This window comes from Panicum virgatum, chromosome 3N (genome assembly GCF_016808335.1).
Source record: "Panicum virgatum strain AP13 chromosome 3N, P.virgatum_v5, whole genome shotgun sequence".
Lineage (NCBI taxonomy): Eukaryota > Viridiplantae > Streptophyta > Magnoliopsida > Poales > Poaceae > Panicum > Panicum virgatum.
This window is the reverse complement of record NC_053147.1, coordinates 19095991-19120824: the sequence shown is the minus strand read 5'-3', so window position 1 is coordinate 19120824 and position 24834 is coordinate 19095991. Positions and strand designations below refer to the sequence as shown.

The window sequence follows — 24834 nt, the reverse complement described above, 5'->3', positions numbered from 1 at the left end:
TTGCCCACTTGACCCACACTCTGGGATTCATTCATTCGTAGCGACAAAGATAGTACCGGGCCGTTGAAGGCCCACTGGGCTAGTTAAAACATAAGTCTCAGCCCATTATGTTTCCACCCACTTGGTCGTGCTTAAGTTCCACCGTTCCACGCACTGGTAGGGATGGGAATGAGTCATGGCTACGATAGTCTCTTCACAATCCTACTCGGTCTCTAATATTTTTAGTTCAAAATCTATCTATTATATTATTAAGGGAGTGTTAGAAGAAGCCAAAAGAAGCCCACGTTCGTCGAGAAATTCCCATGTTAATCTAAAAAAAAAGATTTGCACCATTGAATTTTATGAATATCTGACGATCTAAAATAATGAGAAGAGTCCATATCAACAAAAAAAAAGGTTCCATGTCAATGTATTCATCAACGTGATAAAAACTATTGGAAAGGGAACGAAAAGGAGTCTAGCCATGACAAGAGAACCTGACTTTGCTTAACCTGATTTATAAAATATTTGTATTCCATAGAAGGTACGTACATGTATTTGGAAAGGTACTGATCAATAAATATAGCTATACAACTCGGATAAATATAGCTATACAATTCAGACAAGAAAAAAGTACCAGCTATGTAAATAAATAGATGGCCACCTAGCAGATTTGAAACAACAACCCCTACAGCTTATTTTTAGTGTGTCGGCCGCCGCCGGAGATAGCTCATCTCGCCGTGTTTCTTTATTTCTTCAATCCATCCATCTTCGACATCCCTGCATGCTGGGGCATTAACACGTCGCGTTGGAGGCTCCCTCTGCCAACCTGTTGCTTGCGACCGCCTTGCTGCTAGCTACCAGTACTTGCCAGGTATCCTTTTCCATCAAGCTCAGGCATTACCCATGCCACCTCTTCTTCATGTCAACAAAACTGACATACCATATTGGAACAATATTGTATACAAAACTTTTTACAAGTACTAACAATATATGGCATACAAAAGAATTAGACAACTAACAGCAGTTGGGCAATCATGGAACATTAAAGTGAGAGTTATAAGAATATGAGAATCAATTAATTTTGCAACAGATGAACTTATGAGCTTAGATATGATTCTTATGGATGAAGAGGTATTGTTTGTTGCAACATATTTTTTCTTTTTTCAATAAATCTTATCATATATTTAAGTACTCACTATAAAAGCATTTATTTTTACAGGGTGAAACAATTCATGCTACTATTTGGAAAAATCTTATTGATAATTATAAGCCAAGGATCATTGAGGGCTCTATCTATGCACTTAGCAACTTCAAAGTCCAAGAAGATGCCAGTTATCGTCCAGTAAAGAATATACTAAAAGTAGTTTTTATCTACAAGACAAATATCAAGGAATTAGATGCAGATTCAGACAATTTTAGAAAGTATTACTTTGAGTTTGCCTCTAGAGATACGCTGCTAGAACGTAAAAATATAGATAAACAATGCTCAGGTATTGTTATCCTAAATTTATTAAAGTTATATATACATTCTTGAGTTTTAATATATTAATTTTTTTCTTTACTGTTTGCAGATGTTATTGGATTACTCACAAAGATTAATAAACTTGAATCTAGGATCATAATAAAAAAATACTATGAATCCACGCAAAAGGGATATTTGGGAGATTGAACTTCTTATATCAAAGTAAGACTCTCCATTTGCTTCAAATTAATAAGAAGGAACATGAATTAATATTATCATTATTTGATCTAATAATTGAATACTATGACATAACTTCAGGGTTGATACAATCAAGATAACTTTATGGGGAGATTTAGCTCATTCTCTGAATGAGGATGTTGTTGGCAAACACACTGTCTTGATAGTAACATCAACAATGGTGGACGGTTTGCAAGGTAAATTATAGTTTTAAATATAGACAATGATAGTTGTATTCATGAGAATTAACATACTTTTATGAATTAAATAGGTACATTATCTCTAAAGTCAACCAATGGCACAAGATTATATATAGACTTAGATATACCTGAAACCTGGAAGCTTATTGACAGGTATGCAAAAATATTTTCTTTTTATTCATGGTACCAAGTTCAAATTTAGAACTGACTTTTAATGGTTCCCTAATACCACATTTTGTAGTGTTCCATATGAAGAAACTGTACCAAAATTAATGGATGTAGATACGAGTACCAAAGGTACCATTCAAGAATAGATGTTTGATAATAGAAGAACTTTACAGGACATTACTCAAATGAGACAAAACAACCCAACAGATCAGGTACAATATACAATTCACGTCTCTGATTATTTAGTTAAAAATTCATGATTTTAATTTTTTAATGAACACTAAGCCTTTCTAATCCTTAACATGACATTAACATTTCAGGATTTTGTGTTCACATCAAGAGCTACAATTGAACGACTAGAAAATTCTTCTTGGTGGTACATGTCAATATGTCATGCAATGTTTGCAATGTCATGCAATGTTTGCAACAAAATGTGCACTAAAGTAGCTGGAAAGTATAATTGCAGAAAGTGCAATATATGTCCGGAAGCAACAACTCCTAGGTAATCTTATCGTTATTAGAAATATTTTCTATATATTTACAATTTTATGCTTACAAACATGCTATAATAGGTATTGGATTCGACTCCAAATTAGTGACCACACAGCAACCACTACATGCATTATATTTGATGATGAAGCACAAAAAATGTTGAAGATGACCATCACAGATCTGCTAGACTCACTTAATGGGAAAACTGAAGAAATCCCTAAGGTTATTCAACAACTATATGGGAAAACACTTATCTTTCGTTTCATGCTAAAGGAGCCAAATTTGACTGAATGAAAAGAATACTATCTGGTGAAGAAAACTTTTGAGCTAGATGAAAATCTAGAGTTGCAATATTCAAATCGTCAAGCTAAGAAGGTAAGGTTATTTCATTACTACGATTTATTTCTTCTTTTCTACAAAACTAATTACCCTTATAAATTTGTTTGCAGGATGACACCATCGAAGATATGCATCATGAAAAGATATCAGATTTATTTGATGTTGAAAAATTAAAACATAGCAAACATCTAAATGGAAATCATGAATTGAAGCATATGAATGATCCAGTTCTGGAGGTAAAGTCATTTTTGTAATGTGAAAATAATAGCTTTTCTTCTCCTTTCATGCTAACTTACCTACCCATGTACAATGTTATTTGACAGGAACATAACATGAAAGCTTCACTTTGCAAAAATACATCAGAATCAATTCAATTTGATGTTTTGAAAGATAGTGGAGAGGACATTGGATGTAGACAAAAATCTCCAACATCAAGGGAACACAACCTTAGCGAAAAAAGAAGACACAAAGCTATGATAATAGTTGATGACTCAGACGAAGATTGCATAGCAACAATGCAAAAAGAAAAAAAGTGTAAAGTTTCCAGAAAGAAAGTTAAAAGAGCTCATGCCAAATCAAGAAAGATAGCACAAGGACTGGAAGAACATGCCCATATTGATTACAAGCATACCCAGCAGAGGAAACGTGATATCCCAGAAATACCCGAAAGGACTAAGATACCGAAAAGAGCTAACAAAAGTTTGAAGAAGTCACAAGAAAGCATTGCTCATGGAAAAAATAAAAATAAGAAAAATACCATCAACATGGAAGTTTCAAGTAAACAGGTATCCAATGAATATCAAATATTATTTAATTTTGATTAACTTACTGAGTTATGTCCTAACTATTTCATTAATAGCAGCAAAGCCTTTCTACTTCAAAAGAGATAGATGTTGAAGGCAACAGTGATATGAACATGGAGATTTCAACTAAACAGGTATCCAATAAATTTAAAATATTGCTTAATTTTGATTGACTAACTGTGTTATGTCCTAACTATTTCTTTAATATCAGCAAAGCCTACCTACTTCAAAAGAGATAGATGTTGAAGGCAACAGTGATATCAACTACGGCCATACCAATAAGAAATCTATTCTCAGGAAAACCAAATGATAGAAACGTGATGCATCAGTAAAAAAAAAGTGGTGTTAAAGGTTCCAAAAGGCGAAAACAAAAGTTGAAGAAAAATTCCTACAGAAAAAAAGAGTGGCACCATAATTGTGATGGACACAAAAACGACGACTGATCTGGTACTACAAAAACCACAGGTTTCATCTTCTATATTGATTATATTTGATATTAAAACTAACAAGCTTTTTTCCTATGTAGCAAGAACAACAAGCAGGTACTTCAGAACAAGAAAATGCTCATAGCAGCACTGGTATCAAAATTATTTGACTAGAGGAAATTTCTGAAAGCAACAGAGATATGAAAACTGATCCATCAAATAAAAATGCTGAAAATAACATGGAATTCGACTCTGTCCCGTTAGATGTAATTGTCCAACACAATAGTGACAAGGATACAAAAAGTCCAAGACAAAAATTGAAGAAATGTTCCTATAGGAAAAAGAGGGGCAAAATAACTGTGATGGACACAAAAATTACGACTGATCAGGTACTACAAGAACCACATGTTTCTTATATATTGATTCAACATATATTTTAACTAACAAACCTTTTTTATATATAGCAAGATGAGCAATCAAATAGTTCAAAACAGAAAAATGCTCAGAGCATAAGTGATATCAGTATCATTCCAATAGAGGAGAATTCTGAAAGCAAGAATAAGAATGAGAACATACCCATGCATGGAAATGATCCTCCAACTCTTTACAGATCCTCAAGAATTAGAAGAATTCCTGCAAGATATAAATCTTAGGTACATCACGATTTATGCAATATTGTAGTGTTAACATTTATTATAAAGGTTAATTAACTATGATAAATTAATTTTTTTGTGTAGGTGTGCACACATAGTATTCATTGATGGTGTGAGGAATAAGATCAAAGAATTACTCCAGTACAAGCTACGAGTACAAGCCACCACTACAACAGTAGTATAGAAAATATTAGACTGTAGTAATAAACATTATCATGTATACCATCTTACATTACCATTATAATATATTTTCCATACTTTAGCAGATTTTCATATTTTTAATGAGTTATCATAGATCAATATCTCGACAAAATTGTGCACAACAATGAAACAAGTATCTACGAATCAGTGTTTAGCAATGCTAATTACCTAACAAATTAAAATTATTGGATCTTCTACACTATTTACCAAAATATAGTAAACTAATTAAAAAATTCAAGCTATATCTATTGTCATCTCATCTTTTATGATATTATAAACGGAAGTGCAGCTTAAAAGAATTAGATCTTATACACTATTTACTAAGATACAGTGCCTTAATCAAAAAATATTTTTGAAGCTCTACCTGTGACCATCTTCTACATTGCTTCAATCCCACTTATTTATTTAAGCTACGTAAGAGAACAATCAACCACCAGGTGGTCACCATATTTCCCTACATAAATAATTAATTTTATAGATTTGTAAGAATCAAATTGCAGAAGGTAAACATAATTTAAAAATAAACTAAGACAAATTCACATAAAAGGATTTCATTACCAAACCATGCGTGCGGGAGCAGAGCCACTGTCAAGCTGCCGCAGTACCTGGTTGATCGTCGCCCTTCCTTGCCGGATCTGACGCGCAGCTGCCGCATTCCCGCGAGCAGCCGCTGTGCGTACTTGCCGGAGCCACCCCGTAGCTGCCGTAGCCCTGTGAGCAGCCGCTGTACGTCCTTGCCGGAGCTGCCGCGTAGTTGTCGCAGCCACGTGGGCAGGCGCTGCGTGTCCTGATTAAACAAGTTCTCATTCAAATAAACTGAAGTAAGTGAAATTTCCCTCGGAAGTTTCACCATGCGATGAGGAAGCCGAAGGTGCCGAGGAAGGTTATGATCCCGGCGTGGCAGCAAAAGGGAGCATAGCGAGGTAGCTGAGAGGAGGTTGGACGTGACCCCGAAGGAGAAGTAGGAGAGTGTGACAAATCGGCACCATCATTGTCTCCATCTCCAGCCCATTCTTGCTGCTACCGGCGCCGCCAAGATGCGATGCGGGATTTTCGTAGAAAAGCCCCTTGCATTTTGGCTAATCAGGACGCCATCCGGAGCTGCTGCCCAGCTGAAGCAGCCGGGCGGCACGAGTACCACGCGTCCTGGCCACTGGCCGGAGATGACACGCAGAGTGCCGCATCCCGGAACCGCCGGCAGGAATCGACGTATAGGTGCCGCAGCCACCGGACGCCGCACGTTCTAGTCGGCAGGAGCCAACGCGCATACTGCCCGGATCCGCTGCACCAATCACACGCCACAGGCTGGTCTCCTTGCAGCTTGCACCTACGAACAGCTACGGATGGGCTAGGTGATTATGCTGATGTCAGTAACGGATCAGGTATCATTTGTTTTATTTTTGACAAAAGATACACGTTGGCCTACCAACACTAATAAGGAATATATTAAAATTGAAATCAATACGTGTTCGAAACGAATAATTATATGTAGACGAAACAGATACAAAGTATTATTATAATAGAAATAATATAACTAAAATCTCATCGTGTGCTTTCTTCCAATATACTAATCTAATTCCGTAGCGTTTCTCAGAAAATAGATACAACCATCATCAACCGATAAAAGACCAGGTATTTTACATCGTTCCTCTTCAACTTCGAAAATCAAGAATTATATTTTTAACTGATTGCTTATGCAAGCATATTGATTTGTAGCATTACTGTTCATTAAACAAAGCACCCGGAACCACAACAATTCGTGAGAGACAAAAATCTCAATTGGAGCATACTTCTGGCAAGTATCATACGAACCTTTTCTCTTTCATGCCTTTAGTACACTGCATATACATAACATGCAGAATTATGTTAGTCCAAACAACAAAATTACTAGATATAAAAATTTTAAATACCTCACAATCTACTTATCTTTCATGCCTGATACTACGCATTGCATACAATCTATTGAAATTTTTTTTCTGTTGCCTTATTTTTACATCTCAAATAGGCAAAAAAAAAAGTAATGGAAAACCAGCGAAAAGAAGAAGCATAGCAGAACAGAAAGAGGAGGAAGGAACAACTGAACCTCAAAAGGGGCGAAAAAAGAGCATGCGCTGTAGATGAAACGACCAAGATGAAATCAAGACTGGCAAGATTGAAGAGAAAAAATATTTAAAGAAAAAAAGGAAACCAAAGCGTACAAGAACAGACAATGAAGATGCAAATCAAGAGAAGAGTAGCAAAGTATCTGTCGAAACAAAGAAGAAGGGTGATGCTGATATATGGAACTTTCAAAAGCCAAAATACAGATGTGAACACTACAATGCTCTCCTATGGTACGAGGAAAGACTGAGGGCCAAAGCTAAAACTAAAAAGCCAGCGTTCGGAATGTGCTGCAAGCAAGGAAAAACCAAACTACCTCCACGCCAAAAACCACAGAATTACCTCGGCAATCTTTTGAACGGTGAAGGAGATTATTCAAAAAACTTCAGAGAAAACATCCGGTCTTACAACTCAATGTTCTCATTCACATCCACAGGGAGGGTTGTAGACAAAGAAATAAACAAAGACCATGGTCCATACGTATTCCGTATGCATGGCCAAAACTATCATCACATTAGAACTCTACTGCCAGAAGAAGGAAGCAAATCACACCAGGCGCAGCTATACATCTACAATACAGAGAATGAGGTACAAAACAGGATAAATGCATCGAGAAGTACCAATGAAAAAACATCAGTTAATCCTACTATTGTGGCTGGCCTTCAGAGCATGCTAGATGAGAACAGTGTCCTAGCTCAATCATTTCGAATGGCACGAGAAAGATTCAAAAACCTAGACTATCATGATTACACTCTGAAGCTAATAGCAGATCGAAGTAGAAACGAGACATACGGTGTGCCAGGAGCAGATGAAGTTGCAGCACTGGTCATAAAAGATCCAACAGATGAAGCCAAAGGGCGTGACATCATCATTGAATATAAAGATATGGGGCCTAAACGGATATCAGAAATCCACCCAAAATTCATGTCTATGCAATACCAACTGCTCTTCCCGTACGGAGAAGATGGATTCAACATTAAAATACCATATCAAGGATGGAATTACATACAAAAGAAACAACGTATCTATGCTTGAATTTTACGCATACTACCTTCATCATCGCCTAGGCCAATCTATGTCATTGCTCATGTCTAGACACTTATCTCTACAATTTTGGGTCGATGCATACACATGCATCGAACAAAACACTCTAAACTGGATAAGGCACAATCAAGGGAAATTACGCACTGAACTCTACAGCGGTTTGCAAGACGCGATCTAAAGGGGTGACACCAAAGCAGAATATGTTGGAAAAAGAATACCGCTACCTTCAAGTTTCACAAGAAGTATATGAAACAAGATGCAAACCTTCCAAGATGCGATGGTCATCTGCCGTTGGGCAGGATACCCAAACCTATTTATCACATTCACTTGCAACGCAAAGTGGCCAGAAATCTAGTGCATGCTAGATGAAACAGGAAGCAAACAAAAACCAGTTGAACGACCCAATATTATAGACCGAGTGTTCATGATTAAACTAAAGGAGCTACTACGGGACATAGTGCAAGGAAAAAGATTAGGAGAAACTATATCAGGTGAGATCCAAGAAAATATAAATATACTACTATGTTTTATGTTATCTATATAATTCAATGTAAAAAAATAACAAAATTTTAAATTCTAATGCAGTCCTATACACAATTGAGTTCCAGAAAAGAGGTCTCCCGCATGCACATATATTGATATTTCTTAAGGATAAAAGCAAATGCCATGATCCATAGCAGATAGACGATATAATATGTGCAGAGATACCAGACAAGGATGAGGACACATATGTAGCTATGGAGATGCACGGACTGTGTGGAGAGGCAAGCACAAAATCTCCATGCATGATGGAAAACAAATGCACAAAACATTTTCCAAAAAAAATACAACTCAGAAACAACAATCAGTGAAGAAGGGTTTCCAGTGTACAAGAGGAGAGATAATGGGAAACAAATAAAAAAGGGAAAAGCTACACTAGACAACCGATTTGTTGTACCCTACAACAGGGACCTCCTGGTCAAATTCCAAGCTCACATTAATGTGGAGTGGTGCAAAAGATCTAGATCAATCAAATATCTATTCAAGTACATTCATAAAGGAGTTGACTATGTAGTTGGATTACTCAAGGAAAACACGTCAAAAAATGAAATTGACGAAATCAAGAAATACTTAGAGATGAGACACATATCAACAACTGAGGCATGCTGGAGGCTATTCCAGTTTGATCTCAACTATCGAGATCCGCCCGTCGAGAGGCTGAATTTCCATCTAGAGAATGAACAACAGAGACTCTACAGATATAAGAAGCATAGTTAGAAAGGAGGGAGTCAAGGAAACTAAGCTCACTGAATGGATGAAGGCAAATAAACATCATGAAGAAGCAAGAGAATTGACATATGTAGACTTCCCTAATAGATGGGTATGGAAAGCAAAAGAAAAGAAATGGAAAAAAAGAAAACAACACTATTCAATCGGTAGAATCTACTATGCACATCCAATGAGTGGAGAAAGGTACTACCTCCGGATGCTGTTGAACACTGTCAAAGGATGCACATCATATGAAGACATAAGAACAGTGGCTGGAGTTGTACATGCAACATTTAAAGCAGCATGCCAAGCCATGGGTTTTCTCGATGATGACAATGAACGGATCGAGTGTGTCAACGAAGCAACTAATTAGGCTATTGGAACCCAACTAAGACAACTATTCACAACCATTTTGTGCCACTATGAAGTAACTGAACCAAAAAGGCTTTGGGAGTCAACCTAGGAGGCACTATCCGAAGACATCCAGCATAAGAGAAGATTAATCCTAAACTTCCCGACATTGCAGTTAACTACATCTCAGAAAAAGGCATACACTTTGATTGAAATAGAGAAGCTAATGCAACAAACAGGAAGGTCGCTAAAGAATTACTCAGATATACAATTGCCAACCGCAAATGAGCTACAAGAACTTGGAAACAGATTGATAAATGAAGAGTTTAACTATGACAGGGACATCTTGAAAGAAGAACTACAAAATATACTGAAAAACATAAATCCTGAGCAAAAGAAAGCATACGATGCAATAATGGAGTCGGTAGATAATGGACATGGAAAGCAAATATTTGTTGAAGGCCACGGCGGTACAGGTAAGACATACCAATGGAAAGCTGTTACAACAAAACTACGATCTGAAGGAAAGATAGTACTTGCTGTGGCATTATGCGCTATAGCTGCCCTACTAATACTAGGCGGAAGAACCGCTCACTCCAGATTCAAAATTCCAATTAACATAACAGACGAATTCATATGTGAAATCAAACAAGGAACCCATCTTGCAGAGCAGCTAAAGAAGACCTCAGTAATTATTTGGGATGAGGCTCCAATGGCAAACAAGAAATGCTTTGAGGTACTAGGCAAAAGTCTCAGGGATATATTCAGATTTACCAACCTGAACATCAATGAAAAACCATTCGGTGGGATGACTGTTGTGCTGGGAGGAGACTTTAAACAAATCCTGCCGGTGGTCCCAAAAGGAAGGAGAGAACACATAGTCAGTGCATCAGTCAAATGTTCATACTTATGGAACCATTTCGAAATATTCAAACTGACAAAAAACATGCGGCTAACCTATATGCCTAACGACACCAAAAAAAAGAAAGAAGTAAATGAATTTGCTGAGTGGATACTGAATATTGGTGATGGGAAAACAACATCAGATGAAGGAGATGAGTATAAAAATTCCCAGGGACTTGATTCTAGAGAAAGGAAATGACCCAAGAGAAACAATCGTAAACATTATATATCCAAACTTGTTGTCCAACTACAAAGAGCCAAAATTCCTAGAAGAAAGAGCGATACTATGCCCTAGGAATGAAACAGTCGAGGAGATAAATGAATATATTATGAACCAAATAGAAGGCGAGGAAGTGACATACCATAGCTCGGACACCGTGTGCAAAGAATCTACAAACAACAACAGTATGGACCAGATGTATCCTACAGAATTTCTAAATAGCTTGAAGTTCCTTGGTATCCCAAACCACAAGCTGAAGCTGAAAGTAGGCATGCCGGTCGTGCTCCTTCGAAACATCAACCAATCAGTAGGTATATGCAATGGTACGCGAATGGCAATCACTCAGCTTGGAAACAAATACATCGAGGCAAAAATAATTACAGGAACTCATGTGGGAGAAAAGGTATACATACCTAGAATCATCATGTCACCAAATGCCTCTAAGTGGCCGTTCGTGCTGAAAAGAAGACAATACCCCCTGTCTGTCTGCTTTGCAATGACAATTAATAAGAGTCAGGGTCAGTCTCTTGATAAGGTGGGCATATATTTATCTAAACTGGTGTTCTGTCACGGCCAGTTATATGTGGCATTATCAAGGGTGACAAATAGGAAAGGGCTGAAGGTGCTAATCAATGACACAGAATGTCCAGGAGAAAATAAAGCCAAAAATATTGTCTACAAAGAGATCTTCTAATCAGTAATAGATACACGCTCTGCATTTTTATATTACTGTTAGGCATAGTCCTCGCGTGAAATGTAATCTCAAACATATGTAGGATAAAATAAGGATGAACTGGACAGTGATAATGAACTATGTGTACCGATAGTGATAATCATATTCCTTATGTCATTAATACCTGCGTCTGCCCAATAATATATATTCCAAGGGAATTCCCGAGTGACCTTGGTAAAATATGCATGAGAGGCGATAAATCAAATCCTATAAACTGTAAATCCACGATTGAAGGCCTACCAGTGTTGGCAACAATCCAAGACTCCATCGATGACCATGTCTACACAAATGCCAAAACTTTCGTTCTTCAACGCAAATTTTCTGGATATGATTGGATGGCACACCACTCGATGCAACTCTGGATCACATAGTTCGCGTACTGTTCGCAAAAATATTTAGGCTCTGTTTGGTTCCAAACTTTTTTCAGAAGTCTCTATCACATCAAAAGAAATCTTACTATTTTATAGTATTAAATAAAATCTGTTTATAAATGTTTTTTGACAGTGATGCTACAGTAACTATTCGCTAATCATAGATTAAAATACATCATTAGATTCGTCTCGCAGTTTAACCCCAGGGTTCTGCAGTTAGTTTTATAATTAACCTTTATTTAATACTTCTAAATACTAAAAAATCCCTGGGACTTTTTTTAAGTCCCTGTTCTAAAACACCCCTAAGCACTTTCGAACGAGCTCCATGGCCATGACAAATTTGTGATCCTGTTCAAATAGAATGTTAATTCACTTGAAAGACTTAGCAAAAACATATATATGATGACTAGTAAAAACAATGGAGCCTAGGCCATATAAACCATTTCTGAATCTGAGCCGAAAATAAAGAGAAATTGTTGAGTTTATCTTCTACAAAACTCGAAAACAATACATATGAAGGCACGACCTTGCCGGATAAGGCATGCTGCTGCCACAGAGCTCAAACCCGCGGGCGAGCGCCGAGTGTCCAGCTGCCGCAGCATTGCGGACAAGCGAAGCGCGTCCCAGCCGGAGCCGCCATGCTGCTGCCAGAGCCTTCGCCTGCGGCGCGGCGGCACGGGCGGACGGCAGCCCCGCAGCTGGAACTCCGCGCCGCGCGGACAGCAGAACAGGCGGCCATCACGAGGGCCGCCGCTCGTCGGAGCAGGGCCAAGGCGGAGGGCCGCCTCACGCCAGAGAAGAAGGAATCAGATAAGATGCAGATGGGGGGGGGGGGGGGGTGGGCCGGTGGGGGGGGGGGGGGTTAGGATGGCGAAAATGGAATTTACTCCGTCAAGCTCCGGCGCTTTCTATCGGTATCGTCCATTATCCATCGAGATCTGTGCCGACTTTTACCGTTGGTGCGTTTTTTAGGCCCACCGTCGCATCGAATATTTCGACACATGCATGGAGTACTAAATGAAGTCTATTTATAAATTTTTTTGCATAGATGGACTGTAAATCGCGAGACGAATCTAATGAGCCTACTTAATCCATGATTTGCAACAGTAATACTACAGTAATCATCCGCTAATTATTGATTAATCATGGATTAATTAGCATCATTAGATTCTTCTCGCGATTTACAACTCATCTGTGCAAAAAATTTATAAATAGACTTCATTTAGTATTTCAAATTAGCAAGAGCGTTATTTGGTCGGGCTGGTGCTCTAGTTTCGAGAATAGTATGTCGGGAGCATTCGAGAAAGGGATCTGAGACAAAGGAACAGGATCCGGAGCTCCTCCGGTGGTCCGTCTTCCTCTTGCGCTCTCGCTTGGAGTTGCAACCTCCCTCGCGCGGCATTGATCCGCACACCAACAAATAAATACCATTTCTTCAGCCTCAGTAAATTTATTATGTGGATATCACAGATACGAAAAGCAAAGATAAGACCTGTTAGGACAGCCGGTGGTGCTTTGCCTCCCATTAGATTAACAAATTCTCTGAACACCCACCTGAAACTTTCTGTTGTCTCATCTGTCATCAGCACCCCACCAAATAGTACACTTTGAAAATGATTGTTGACTCCTACAAACAGCCCAAATGGCATTTCGTACAGATTCATCTTGTAAGTGGTGTCAAATGTTATTACATCTCCAAAGTGCTCATACTACATCCTGCTGCGCCCATTTGTCCATATCAGAGTTTTGATTCTACCATCCTCCCCAGTTTCCACACTATACATGAAACCTGGATCTGACTTCCTTAACTGACTAAATAGATCTAACGTTTTCTTAATTTCACCCTCAGCTTGCTCACGATTAATCTTTTAACACAAATTCTTCAATGATCGTTTTGTGGTTGGCACCTTTTCCATAGAACCAAAGAAATTACCCAATATACTATACAACTTAGTTATTCCAACATTGTTTTCTCTCAACATCCTAACCAAATCTTTGGTATACTTGTCCAAGTGATAATGTGATGGCCACTGTTTTTTTTTCACCATAAGAGTTGGACAGCTCATGGTTATGTTCAGTAATATGCGCGACAACAACCCAACCATGGTTACCTGTTCTGCTAAGTCTCAGCATTGCTGGGCATTGGGTACGACTAGAAGTTGTCTTCAAATTATCTCCTGGTTTCCCCTGTCAAATAAATACAAAAACATATCAGTACTATTGTATCACAGATACAGAACAAGAATATTGTTGCAGCATTCAGTTTTTTTTCTTACACCGCAGCTGCAATTGAATTCTTGTCCAAGCTGGTATCTTTCATCATCGGGTAGTTTCCTATTTGCCCGGTTATTCGAGTACCGCTTCTTTCCTTTCCGTATTCCAAAACCACACTCCCATGAGTAAAGATTGTAGTACTCACATGCCTCATGGAGATCATCAAATTCCATCCCTACTTCAGGATTAATAATGCAATCTGTGGTCCTATCTGCAAATTTCATCAATGCCTGTTGCAGTACACTCACTCTACCAATTCTATCTTCTATGCAATTAGGTCCACTGGTTATAATGTTCCTGCACCATTTTTTATGAACCACATTATTCATTAGTTAACCATTAATTTTACCTGAAAGTAGGACTAATACATCGTACATACTTATGCTGATAACAAAAGCAAGCAAGTAATCACGAGATGCATACCTTCTCTTCCATCCAACAGTAGCATCAGCTGTTGCACTAACTTGTATAATTGATTCTCCAACAACACTCTGTTCTTCATTCGTCTTGTCCTCTGCATCAGGAAGCAACATGCTTTGCGTAGGCAAGATGTTCAGATCAATGTTGTTTCTCCAATCCAACCTGCAGTACAGGAAACCAACCACATGCTTAACTCAGACCGTAAATAAAGACTAGCTTATAGTATGGGCCGAAATAAGCATACGTTCTACACGCACCTTTCTCTTACATTAGCTGCGTCATCATTTTCAGTTTGACCGAACACCTCATGCATCCTTGATTTACCCATAGTAGTACTGGGAATGTTGCAAGGCACACGACATTATCAACCACTATCCATGTGCACAGAAAAACAAGTGCATGATGAACTAGTTCACAACGTTGAGCGTACCTATTTTGGCTCACGGACACTGCATCGTCCTCGAGAAGGGCCCTGCTTAAAAATTTAAAGCTGAGGAATTAAGAACTCTATATATTTCCAACACCAATGAACTCACAAATATCTCAGCAAATGACATTTGTAGTGTTCCCTATTGTGGTGACCTAATCAAACATTACCTGAGCGTGCTACCATCCTCAATGCTGCAACCAAATCCACCTAATTCAATTGCATGACTTGCGTGGCTATGAAAGGAACACACACCAAGATTACATGTATGACTACGACGAAAAAATCATTCACTGAGCTTAAAGGCATAAATGTTTCACCTTGACATAGTACTGGAAGCCTCATCCCAAAGATATGTACCACCTATAGCACTAGTCCTGTTTGCAGACCACACCCCATTTATGAACAAACTAAATACAGACTAAACCTCACGGTTTCGACAATTGGTGCAGTTGGAAAGTCATGGACAAAAGACAGGTACGTTACGAACCTCATACTCTCCCCATTGCTCGCCTCCCGGTTAAGGTCCATTGATTTCACCTTTTGCTTTAACGCCGGGAAACAACTCATCCTGAAAATGAATAATACACCAGGACATATTCACATTTGTCCATCCTCACGTTAATCTGAAAATGAAGCGATACCCACCGAGGCGTCGATGCGTCCAAATCTCCAGACACAAGTGCACGAGAACCTCTTAATCCTTCGACACCTGCCAAATCCACGAACAACCCTAGCATTCCTTCACAGCACATCGACGATCCATCTGTTCTACATTTAAGTAATATAGCCACATACCTTGTATACATTGCACCCCCATCTGTTCTACATGAACAGTGCAGACAACACCTTCCGTGTTCGTCCGATGTGGCTTTGCTCTGCCGGTGCTGTCCACACCACTCACTCTTGCGCTATGTACACTTTGATTCAGATCCAGACTTATAGATAGGCGTTGTGCACTATTCCTCCCTATTGTCCGCGGATCCGCCATGGCTGAGTCCTCGAGCTTCAGAGACGAAGAAGAATCCTTGCTATTTGAACGAGTGGTCCAGAGTACACTCGAGGTCCAATATTTTAAACATAAAAATTGTGCGTCCCGAACTCAGACGGCCTTAGCCCACCACACACACTGTAAACCGCATAAACGCAAAAAAACATCACATGAAATATTTCAGACACATATATGGAGTACTAAATGAAGTTTATTTACAAAATTTTTTACATGGATGGGCTGTACTAAATGAAGTCTATTTACAAAACTTTTTGCATGGATAGGCTGTAAATCGCGAGACGAATCTAATGAGACTACTTTAATCCATGATTTGCAACAGTGATGCTACAGTAATCATCCACTAATTATTAATTAATCATGGATTAATTAGCGTCATTAGATTTGTCTCGCGATTTACAACTCATCTGTGCAAAAAGTTTTATAAATAGACTTCATTTAGTACTTCAAATTAGTAAAATTTCTTTGAATTTTTTTTTGCAACGGAACTAAATACGGCCTAATTTAGTCCATTTATACATGCAGAACACTAATCTCGATGTCCACCTCCTGGACAGCTAGGATTGAATGTGCCACAACTCCGCTGTGCAAAGAATGTGCCACACGTTAGGATGGATTAAGCTGACAGGGGTCATTGGTCGTTTCACATTCATCTCAAATTAATCTAAATATTCTAAAGCAAATTTGGATGGTTGAAGATTATCACCCGATAAAAAAATGTTTTATGATACACGTAAATTTATTTAAGGTCTGTATAAAAGTTTGGCCTCAAAACAACATGATAGTACTAAAATGTATATAAAATATTTTGTTTAACAATAAACATAATAATTAAAGTAAAGCAAAGAGTTCTTACTATATGATTCCTATATATTTGAACTACAAGTTAATATAAAAAATTATAACATACTACATTAATTAGGAAAGAAATAAAAAATACATGTAAATAAAAAAACCAAATGAAAAATGAAAAGTATTAATTCAGTTTTAATTTATATTTGCAACCAAATAACTTACATAAAAACTATTACAAATGCTGGTGCAACTACTTTGCTGTTTTTTAAATGTTAAATAAAAAACTAGCTACCGCGCGGTCACCTTACTAGTTGCTTTAGATTTGAGCCCGTCCCTTTTAGAGCTCTGCTCTTACATTATCTAGTCTAAAAATTAAGGTCCTCTACCACCTCTACGTTCTGGTGCACAACGGGAATGAGCAGCACAAAGGCCTTCAAATTGCACCGGGGTGCGCAGACCCAGCACTACTCGGGCTTACAGCATCTCCAGCAGTTCCCCAATAAATACTTCCCAGTAAGAAATATATTCATGTATTATTGAGAGCATGAACTCTCGTTTTATTTGAGGGCAGTTGGGGTAAAATATTGGGACTACTCAATAGTTATTGGGGAGGGAGATATATTGGGGAACTGTTGGAGCACATCTTTTTTTCAAGAGTAGAAGTTTATTGGAAAATGGAAGACTACTAGAGATGCTCATAATATACTTGGGCCTTCTCCATCACGAGCTCGAGTCCTCATCAAGGAGTTCCACATCCAGTTCCATCACGGGCTTAATATATCGGGAATCCTATATATTTTGTGAATTTTTTTTTCTTTCCTACATTCAAGTTAGTGTTTGAGATTCGCACTAAAAATTACGTCTGTTGGATCGTCTCCCCAAAAACCCTAACACAGCCCCTCCACTGTCTCTGCCCCTCGATCTCTTTGCGATGTTGCTAGCCCTGCGCACCTACTCAGCGGCCTTGTCGCACTGCCCCAACTCGGAGTGGGGGTGGTAGGGGGGAGCGACTGTTGGTGAGAGCTCCGGCGGCCAGGGGGTGGTCAAAGCAGTGGAGGTTAGGTTTTTAGGTTAACTGGGGCTTTAGAGGAGAGGTTGGCGATGGCCCGGCGATGGAGGCACGACGGCGTGGGAGCGCTTCCGGCTGGGCATGGTTAGATCCCAGGTGAGCGGTGGCCGGCGGCGGGAGCGAGGAGAAGGTCGGGAATAGCGAGATCGAAAATAGCAGTGGGTGGTGGGCAGGTGCGCGGTGGTGGGTGGGAGGTGGTGGGAGCTGACGGCCAGGGAGAAGAACGAGAAGGCGGGGCGAAGGATGGCCGGAGGAATAAGATGGACCTATACCTGTGCGATGGATGGCTTATTCATCTTCCTCAACATAGATTTTTTTATAATATGGTGAATATAGATAGATGGGATCGTGGGACCCCCTCCTGATGCATTGATTTTTTTTTTTGAGGTATGCTTCTGCCGTCCGTACCCCGCCGCAACGGGTTGTGCCCGTGCTAATTGGGCAATTGCCAGCGTCACAAGGTCCGGACCGGCCCAACAATAGCCAGTGCTGGCCCTAGGGGTAGGCCATCATCTGCGACGGCCGAGGGCCCAAGCCAGGAGGGGGCCCAAGCTTAGGTATGTATTATGTACATACAATACGGCTACTGACCAGTTGGTCTATGTGATCGCAGTCTAAGAGGCCAAAAGCTAAGCATTAAAGGTGTTGCAAGTAATTTTGCCAGATTCTTTAATGTCAGTGCTTGAGATTCTGAAGTTTGTTATGGCTGCAGATTGCTATCCAAATAATTTGGTTACTTATTGAATCCTCTTAACTGTACTTGTGATTGTAGCTTCTGATTGTAGCTTCTCAAAACTAAAGTTGCTGAACAACGATTTGAGATCAACTATGTCACAAGAAAGATTAAGTGGCTTTGTAGTGTGCAACATAGAGAAGGCAATATTGGACACTATTGATCTCAATACCGTCTTGATGATTTTGCATCAAGAAACGGCAGAAGAAGTATCTTTTTGTGAGCCAATGGATATTATGGAGTGCAAATATATGGTAATCAAATTAATTCTAGAAGTACAAATAAACTATTGTTTTAGTTTACAATGTTTTCCGATAATTATCAAACATGTTAAATGTTGCAAGAATGCAAGGCAACCTTTTAGAGTATTCTCCACAAGGCAATAAGAAGATATTTTCATGGAGTATTTTAGAATTAGTAATAAATAAATTAGAAAACCTTGTAATATTTAGGAATTCTCTAGAAGGGGGGACACATATCACCACCCTATGATCCACCTTGGCCTATAAATAGCGAACCCCTCCTTGCCATATCATCTATCTAAGAGCATGGTAGATGAGAAGGGTGAGTGCTATGATAGCCACAAAAAGAGGGTGTAATGTGTACTCTTATGTAATACTATTTTGTTGTAATAAAAAGTGTTTTATAAGTGTTAGTCTCCTAGTTTCTAAGTACTTAGTGTATAAGTTGGGATCCATCGTAGGCTGGCTCTGCCACCCGGGATCACAAAGGGTCTGGGCTTCATCGTAAGAAGGCTCTCCCACCCGGAAGCAAAAAAAGCGGCTCTGCCTTCGAAATGACCTTATACATAAATTAGGTAGAAATTGAAAAAGAAGACTAACCAACTCTAGAGTGAGTGGGTGTGTCTTAGGTGTAGGTCCTCAGCTTAGTGGGTATATGGCCACCATAATTCCCAACAATAAATTAAAAAAATATAAGTATATAATATATATATAATAAGATTTTATATAAGATCTAGACTCTCGAGGAGCCGTCACGATGAGTTCTCCATAGGGCATTCAAAATCCTAGGGCCGGCACTGACAATAGCGAGCAAACCAGGCAGAGGCGGCTTCCGCCGTTCCGCTCCTTCTGCCGTGCACAACCCGCTCAACCTTCTAGAAATCTGCCCCCAAATCCACCCCCCTCTGCAACACGCCCCCTCTGGAACGGTCGAATCGAAGCAGCGAAGCAAAACACGATCAACACCAGCCAAATCAACCCCAAAATCCATCCTCGATCGAGACAGAAGAGATGGTGGCGCACACGCCGGAGACCATCCCGAGGGCGTGGCGGATGCTCCCTCCATGTGCGGACGCCACCATCGTCCTAGTGGCGCGGGAGCAGGGCGAGGGGAGGAGCGGTACCAGCTCCAGGAGGTGAACATGGACCTCCTTCTGCACGGGTTCGTCCTCGGACCGCGGGAGGAGGCACAAGAAGCATTGGCGGCGGGGGAGATGGGGCATTGGGAACACGCCTGGAGGAACGCCCCGTTGGTGATCGACGCCACCAGACTCGTCGAGTGCATCGTCGACCTCGCCCCCGACCTCGCCTATGCTTCTGACAAGATCAGCGTCTACGCCATCGGGCTCGTGCTGGCGGAGCACCCGGGACCCATCGGTTGCATCCACGTCGACTCGTTAGGACGTCTCTCACCTGATGTGACGGGGCTCTGGATGGAGCAGCTACAGGCCAAGGAGCAGGTGGAGGAGGGGAGAGGCGGCCTGGAGGAGTTGGTGCTGATGAACACGACAGGTACCGAGAACATGTTCCCGCTCCATCTCCTCCCCAGCAGCTTCAAGAGGCTTGCTTTGGGTTTCTTTGCCCTGACACCCATCGACGGCGACCACCTCAGCTCGCTGGTAGAGCTCAGGCTGACGGGGTGCGCTTTCTGCGGCGTGGCCCTGTCATCCGTCATACCTTACCTCTACAGCATTCGCACCATCGTGCTTGGTTGCTGCATGCTCATCAGAGGCTGCGGCCCAGATGGCCTCAGTCTGGTGTCCAATAGTGTGACTAGATTGCATATGTGGTCGTGCACGGCGATAGGCGGCATCAGCCTATACACGCCACAGCTGTCTTGCTTGTGCCCAAGTGTGCTCCCGTTGGATGGCGCGAGGCTTCAGATCCATTTGCTCACTCCAGGGGCACTGCGCGAGTTACACGGTGTAACAGCCCAGCCCGTGTGGCTGTTGGGCTAGGCCCAACATGTGTGCTAGTGGGTGCACTAGCAGCAGCCAAGGGAAATAGTCCCACATTGCTTAGGCAAGAGGAGTTAGACCAGCTTAAATAGGTGGCTCTAGGAAGCTGTTAACTCCGGTTGCAATCTTTTGTGCGAAGCGAGGACGAAAGTGCAAGAAAGTTAATTAGCAGGTGGTGGTCCATTCAACGTGTAGTTGTTACACACGGCTTCGTGCTTTATTGCCATGATATTAGCTACAACAGCCCATATGCTGATAAGGTAATGCATTTAAGTTGTCGCTGCATATTTGTACAAACCTAATTAGCTTTTAATTTGAAAATGCACATGTACCGTGATAGACGTTACTGCAGTCTCATAACTTAGATCAATACAAACCTATTAGATTATGAAGCTTTATTGCCATGATATTAGCTACAACAGCCCATATGCTGATAAGGTAATGCATTTAAGTTGTCGCTGCATATTTGTACAAACCTAATTAGCTTTTAATTTGAAAATGCACATGTACCGTGATAGACGTTACTGCAGTCTCATAACTTAGATCAATACAAACCTATTAGAATATGAATGGAGCTAAAACAATTAAGAAGTTGAGGTTTAAAGATACAGGAGTTTAAATGTTATTAAGTATATACTTTGGAGGTTAGGTACTGAGGTGAACTTGGGAAGAATTGTGCACAATAAGAAAGCCTGTCATCAGATGGGTAACCAAGCATATCACCTGTACCTAAGGGCAGTAAAACTGGCACCCCTCCACGTTAACTGTCATCAAATTAAAACCAAATCAAACAATAGTTTGCCAAGAGCACACGTACAAGTTAACAAGACTCTATATATGCAACCTGTAAATTGTTGCACAAATGCCAAAAAACGCACTTAGGAATATCCTCATTGAATACACTACTCATTAGCCGTAGGAAAAAAAACTGGCGGCGCCCACGGCACACCCATTGCAGAAAAGTTCAGAAAGCGCCACACCATTTGATGCAGGGAATAAAACCAACTGTAGATGCAAAACGCGAATTCTCCTAGCGGTTTCTAAAGCCATGGAACCCAACCAGCACCATACGCATAGCTTCAGTAAATACTGGTGGTAGGCATGGATAGGGAACAATAATGGAAGAGGAGATTTCAGCAGGAAAATTATGGTGATCAACCGTGATGAAGACCGGTTGCCACTTGGCCACCTGCCACGAGCCCACGAGACTGTTGTGCCCTCCTACGCCACCTCACTAACGAGAGCATCGGAGCCAGCAGCCAGGTTGCAGAGCTCGAAACCCACACCGTCACAGTGACACCATGTTCGACGATGATCAACTCACCTTGCTGTGTGCCGCGTCCTGATGTACAGCTCCCGCTTCCCCCTAAATCCAAAACGAGTGTTGGGGCGTGGTGTAGGACATGGGTAGGGCGCCACGGCGCAGGAACCTCGTCCGAGAAGGGGGGAAGAGGCAGCGTAGATTGGAAGGGGTGGCATAGATGGCGTGGGCGGGGTGCGATTTTCCCGTGCGGGTACAGACGTGGGCAGACTAATTTTTAGGTGAGAAAAGAATTTATTTTTTGGTAGAAACATCTCCTAACTCTCAATTTCTATGGGTCTGTAGTCTCTCCCACCCTCCTCGGATCCGACATGTGGGTCCAGCGTGAGGGGTAAGGTGGATCCAATATAGGTGAGAAAGATTTTCAATTGTTTTTTATCTTTATAGTATGGATTGGTAGTGCATTATTTTGTGTCTGCATTAATACATTTCTATCATTTGGTACAAATTGATACATCATGCTAACATATTCACCATCTGAACTGCTACGTAGCTGCCGCATAGCACCTCTGCCCCATCTTGTCACCTTCAGTGTTGTCCTTCACGTGTCAGATATGCAACAGATCATAAAACTCCTTCATCTGCTTCAGAACCAACCTTGCATTGGACAGATCACACTTTCGGTATGTCTGCCCATCGGATCGATTCCACCACTAATAGTTGCAATGTAATCTCATTGATTAGTCATGCATCCTTGTAATCTTGTTCCACAGCATGTGGATGATGCCAATCCTTCAGAGGAGCTCCAGGTCCATCAAGAAGAATTTATCATCCCCTGCATAGCTGACACCCTGCAGTTTCTTGTGATGGATAATTTCGGAGGAGGCACCGTGGAGATCTGCTTCGCCAGGCACATCCTCGCCCTGGCACGGGAGCTCACCTCCTTGACTGTGTATCCACACTCAGGTATGCTATATGAAGCTGTCGTTCAGGCCATCACCCCTCTGAAGATGTATCCCAAGGCATCACCACATGTTTCAATAGCCTTTGCCTCAAATGGTTAGGCCTGGGCTGCGAGATGTAATGTGAATCAAATCGATAGATATCTGTTTCTTTACTACTTTCATGACAATAGCTACGTTCAGTTATGATTCTTGAAATATCTTCAACTGATGTGATGATAATTCATTAACCGTAATATTTTTAGGGTCTTGCATTTTCTGGGGAAAAAATGATGTAGAACTTGTTTACAGAGAGGATACAGAAAGCAACAGTTACCAAAACCTGTTTCTTTCCTTGCTTTGGAAGTCCAAGCTGATGCAGGACATCCTTCAACTCTGTTATCCTGCACCGAGGTTTTACTGCAATAAATCATTAGTACAGTAAGTTTTTGGCAATAAATCATTATTATCTCAGAAACACAATCAAATTGATAACAGGTAGTGTTAGAACGACCTTCCATGGTCACTGCTACATACATAAGTAAAACAGGTGCGAGAGCAGTGAGGAATGATCTTTATATAGATAGTCCAAGAAGTATTGTGCAGCGAACAGATTAATATTGCATCCAACAACAACAACATAGCCTTTTGTCCCGACCAGATTACATGTGATTGGTTGAAATTGCTTTAGCAACATCACTTATGGCTATTAGCATTAAGTCGCATATTTGTTCATCATGTTACTTCTTACAAATTTACATCAGTTGATATGCCTAATTCGTTTTTTAGGAGTACAATATTGAAATGTTACTGAAGAAGAAATGAGCATGCTGGTAGATAGCTTTCTTTGAGTGATAGTCTTTATGTGCATCGTCTTAATTTATATATGTATATTTGTATCACAGCTACCATCTTTATAAAATGCAGAGATATATTAAATCTTTCTCAATGTTTGGTCTTGAAAATTTACAAGCATGTAGCCTCACTTTGCTCATAAAAAGTTAATTAGACAACCATGTTTGGAAAAAGATTACAGAAACTAGGAACCCATCTATATTCAGTCTGGTAAAACAAATGATGAGTTGTTTTGCTAAACTTATCTCCTTTAGTTAACATTGTAAGCAATTTTAAATATGATTATATATATAATAAAGATGCTCATATTGATAACAGTAGTAGCACCCAAATAAGTTTTCATTCCTATTAGAATCAATTCTTTCCTTGTCTTGGGAGCAAAACTAGTAATGTCACACCAAAGAAAAAAAACTAAAATCAGTTAGCCTTTGTGAAACAAAAAGTATGTAGTCTACATCTGAGCATTGTACCCTACTCTTAATCCCAGTCGGGTTAATAATATTTGACTTTAAAACATGTGCTTCCTTCAACGTACAGGATCAACCCTGCCCCCTACATGTGTAATAATAAATGTCTTGAGGTATGGTGGTCTGGATTTAATTCAGAAATCCTTATTATATGTCAAGCTATACAGCACCAATCTTTTGGACATGTTGGCGGAGGGTACCCTTCGGAGCACATGTTGGTTGAGGTATGTTGGTTGGAAATGATATAACCGAAACTTTCATAAACTTTAGGAATCGTAGACCAAACAAGAAGTAGCTTCTTTTATTCATTCGAACTAGTTTGTTTGAACTATTTGTATTATATTTTATGAAAAAACTGTATTTGACTGTTGAATATAAGATTTAATGTAGTTTTTTATTCTTGCAACCGAATTTTTTGGAGAAATTTATATTTTATCACCGAATTATATAC

At 40.1% G+C, this 24834-nt stretch overlaps 1 protein-coding gene and 1 long non-coding RNA gene across 3 annotated transcripts; both read right to left on the bottom strand.

Moving 5' to 3' along the window:
- Window positions 1-6512: 6512 nt before the first annotated feature.
- LOC120664877 lies at window positions 6513-12754 on the bottom strand. Of its 2 annotated transcripts, none has more exons than XR_005671047.1 (5): window positions 12459-12754; window positions 11242-11314; window positions 10971-11114; window positions 10484-10549; window positions 6513-6800 (listed from the first exon to the last, which is right to left on the bottom strand). It is a non-coding gene; the product is annotated as an uncharacterized LOC120664877 (long non-coding RNA). The 2 variants fall into 2 exon arrangements; XR_005671046.1 differs by lacking the exon at window positions 12459-12754 and adding an exon at window positions 11802-12085.
- A 785-nt stretch (window positions 12755-13539) lies between these two features.
- LOC120667409 lies at window positions 13540-16075 on the bottom strand. Its single transcript, XM_039947490.1, has 10 exons — window positions 15852-16075; window positions 15702-15765; window positions 15544-15624; window positions 15374-15430; window positions 15224-15289; window positions 15057-15098; window positions 14884-14961; window positions 14630-14788; window positions 14209-14503; window positions 13540-14119 (listed from the first exon to the last, which is right to left on the bottom strand). Exons 1-10 carry the CDS (start codon window positions 16042-16044, stop codon window positions 13916-13918), a joined length of 1239 nt encoding a protein of 412 aa, XP_039803424.1. The 5' UTR covers window positions 16045-16075; the 3' UTR covers window positions 13540-13915.
- Between the last annotated feature and the right edge of the window lie 8759 nt (window positions 16076-24834).

Coding starts and splice junctions, on each gene's coding strand:
- LOC120667409 (XM_039947490.1), bottom strand. CDS start 16,044: ATGGCGGATCCGCGGACAATAGGGAGGAATAGTGCACAACGCCTATCT. Junction 14,962..15,056: donor GTGTCCGTGAGCCAAAATAG/GTACGCTCAACG, acceptor CAACATTCCCAG/TACTACTATGGGTAAATCAA. Junction 14,789..14,883: donor GCAGCTAATGTAAGAGAAAG/GTGCGTGTAGAA, acceptor CCTGTACTGCAG/GTTGGATTGGAGAAACAACA.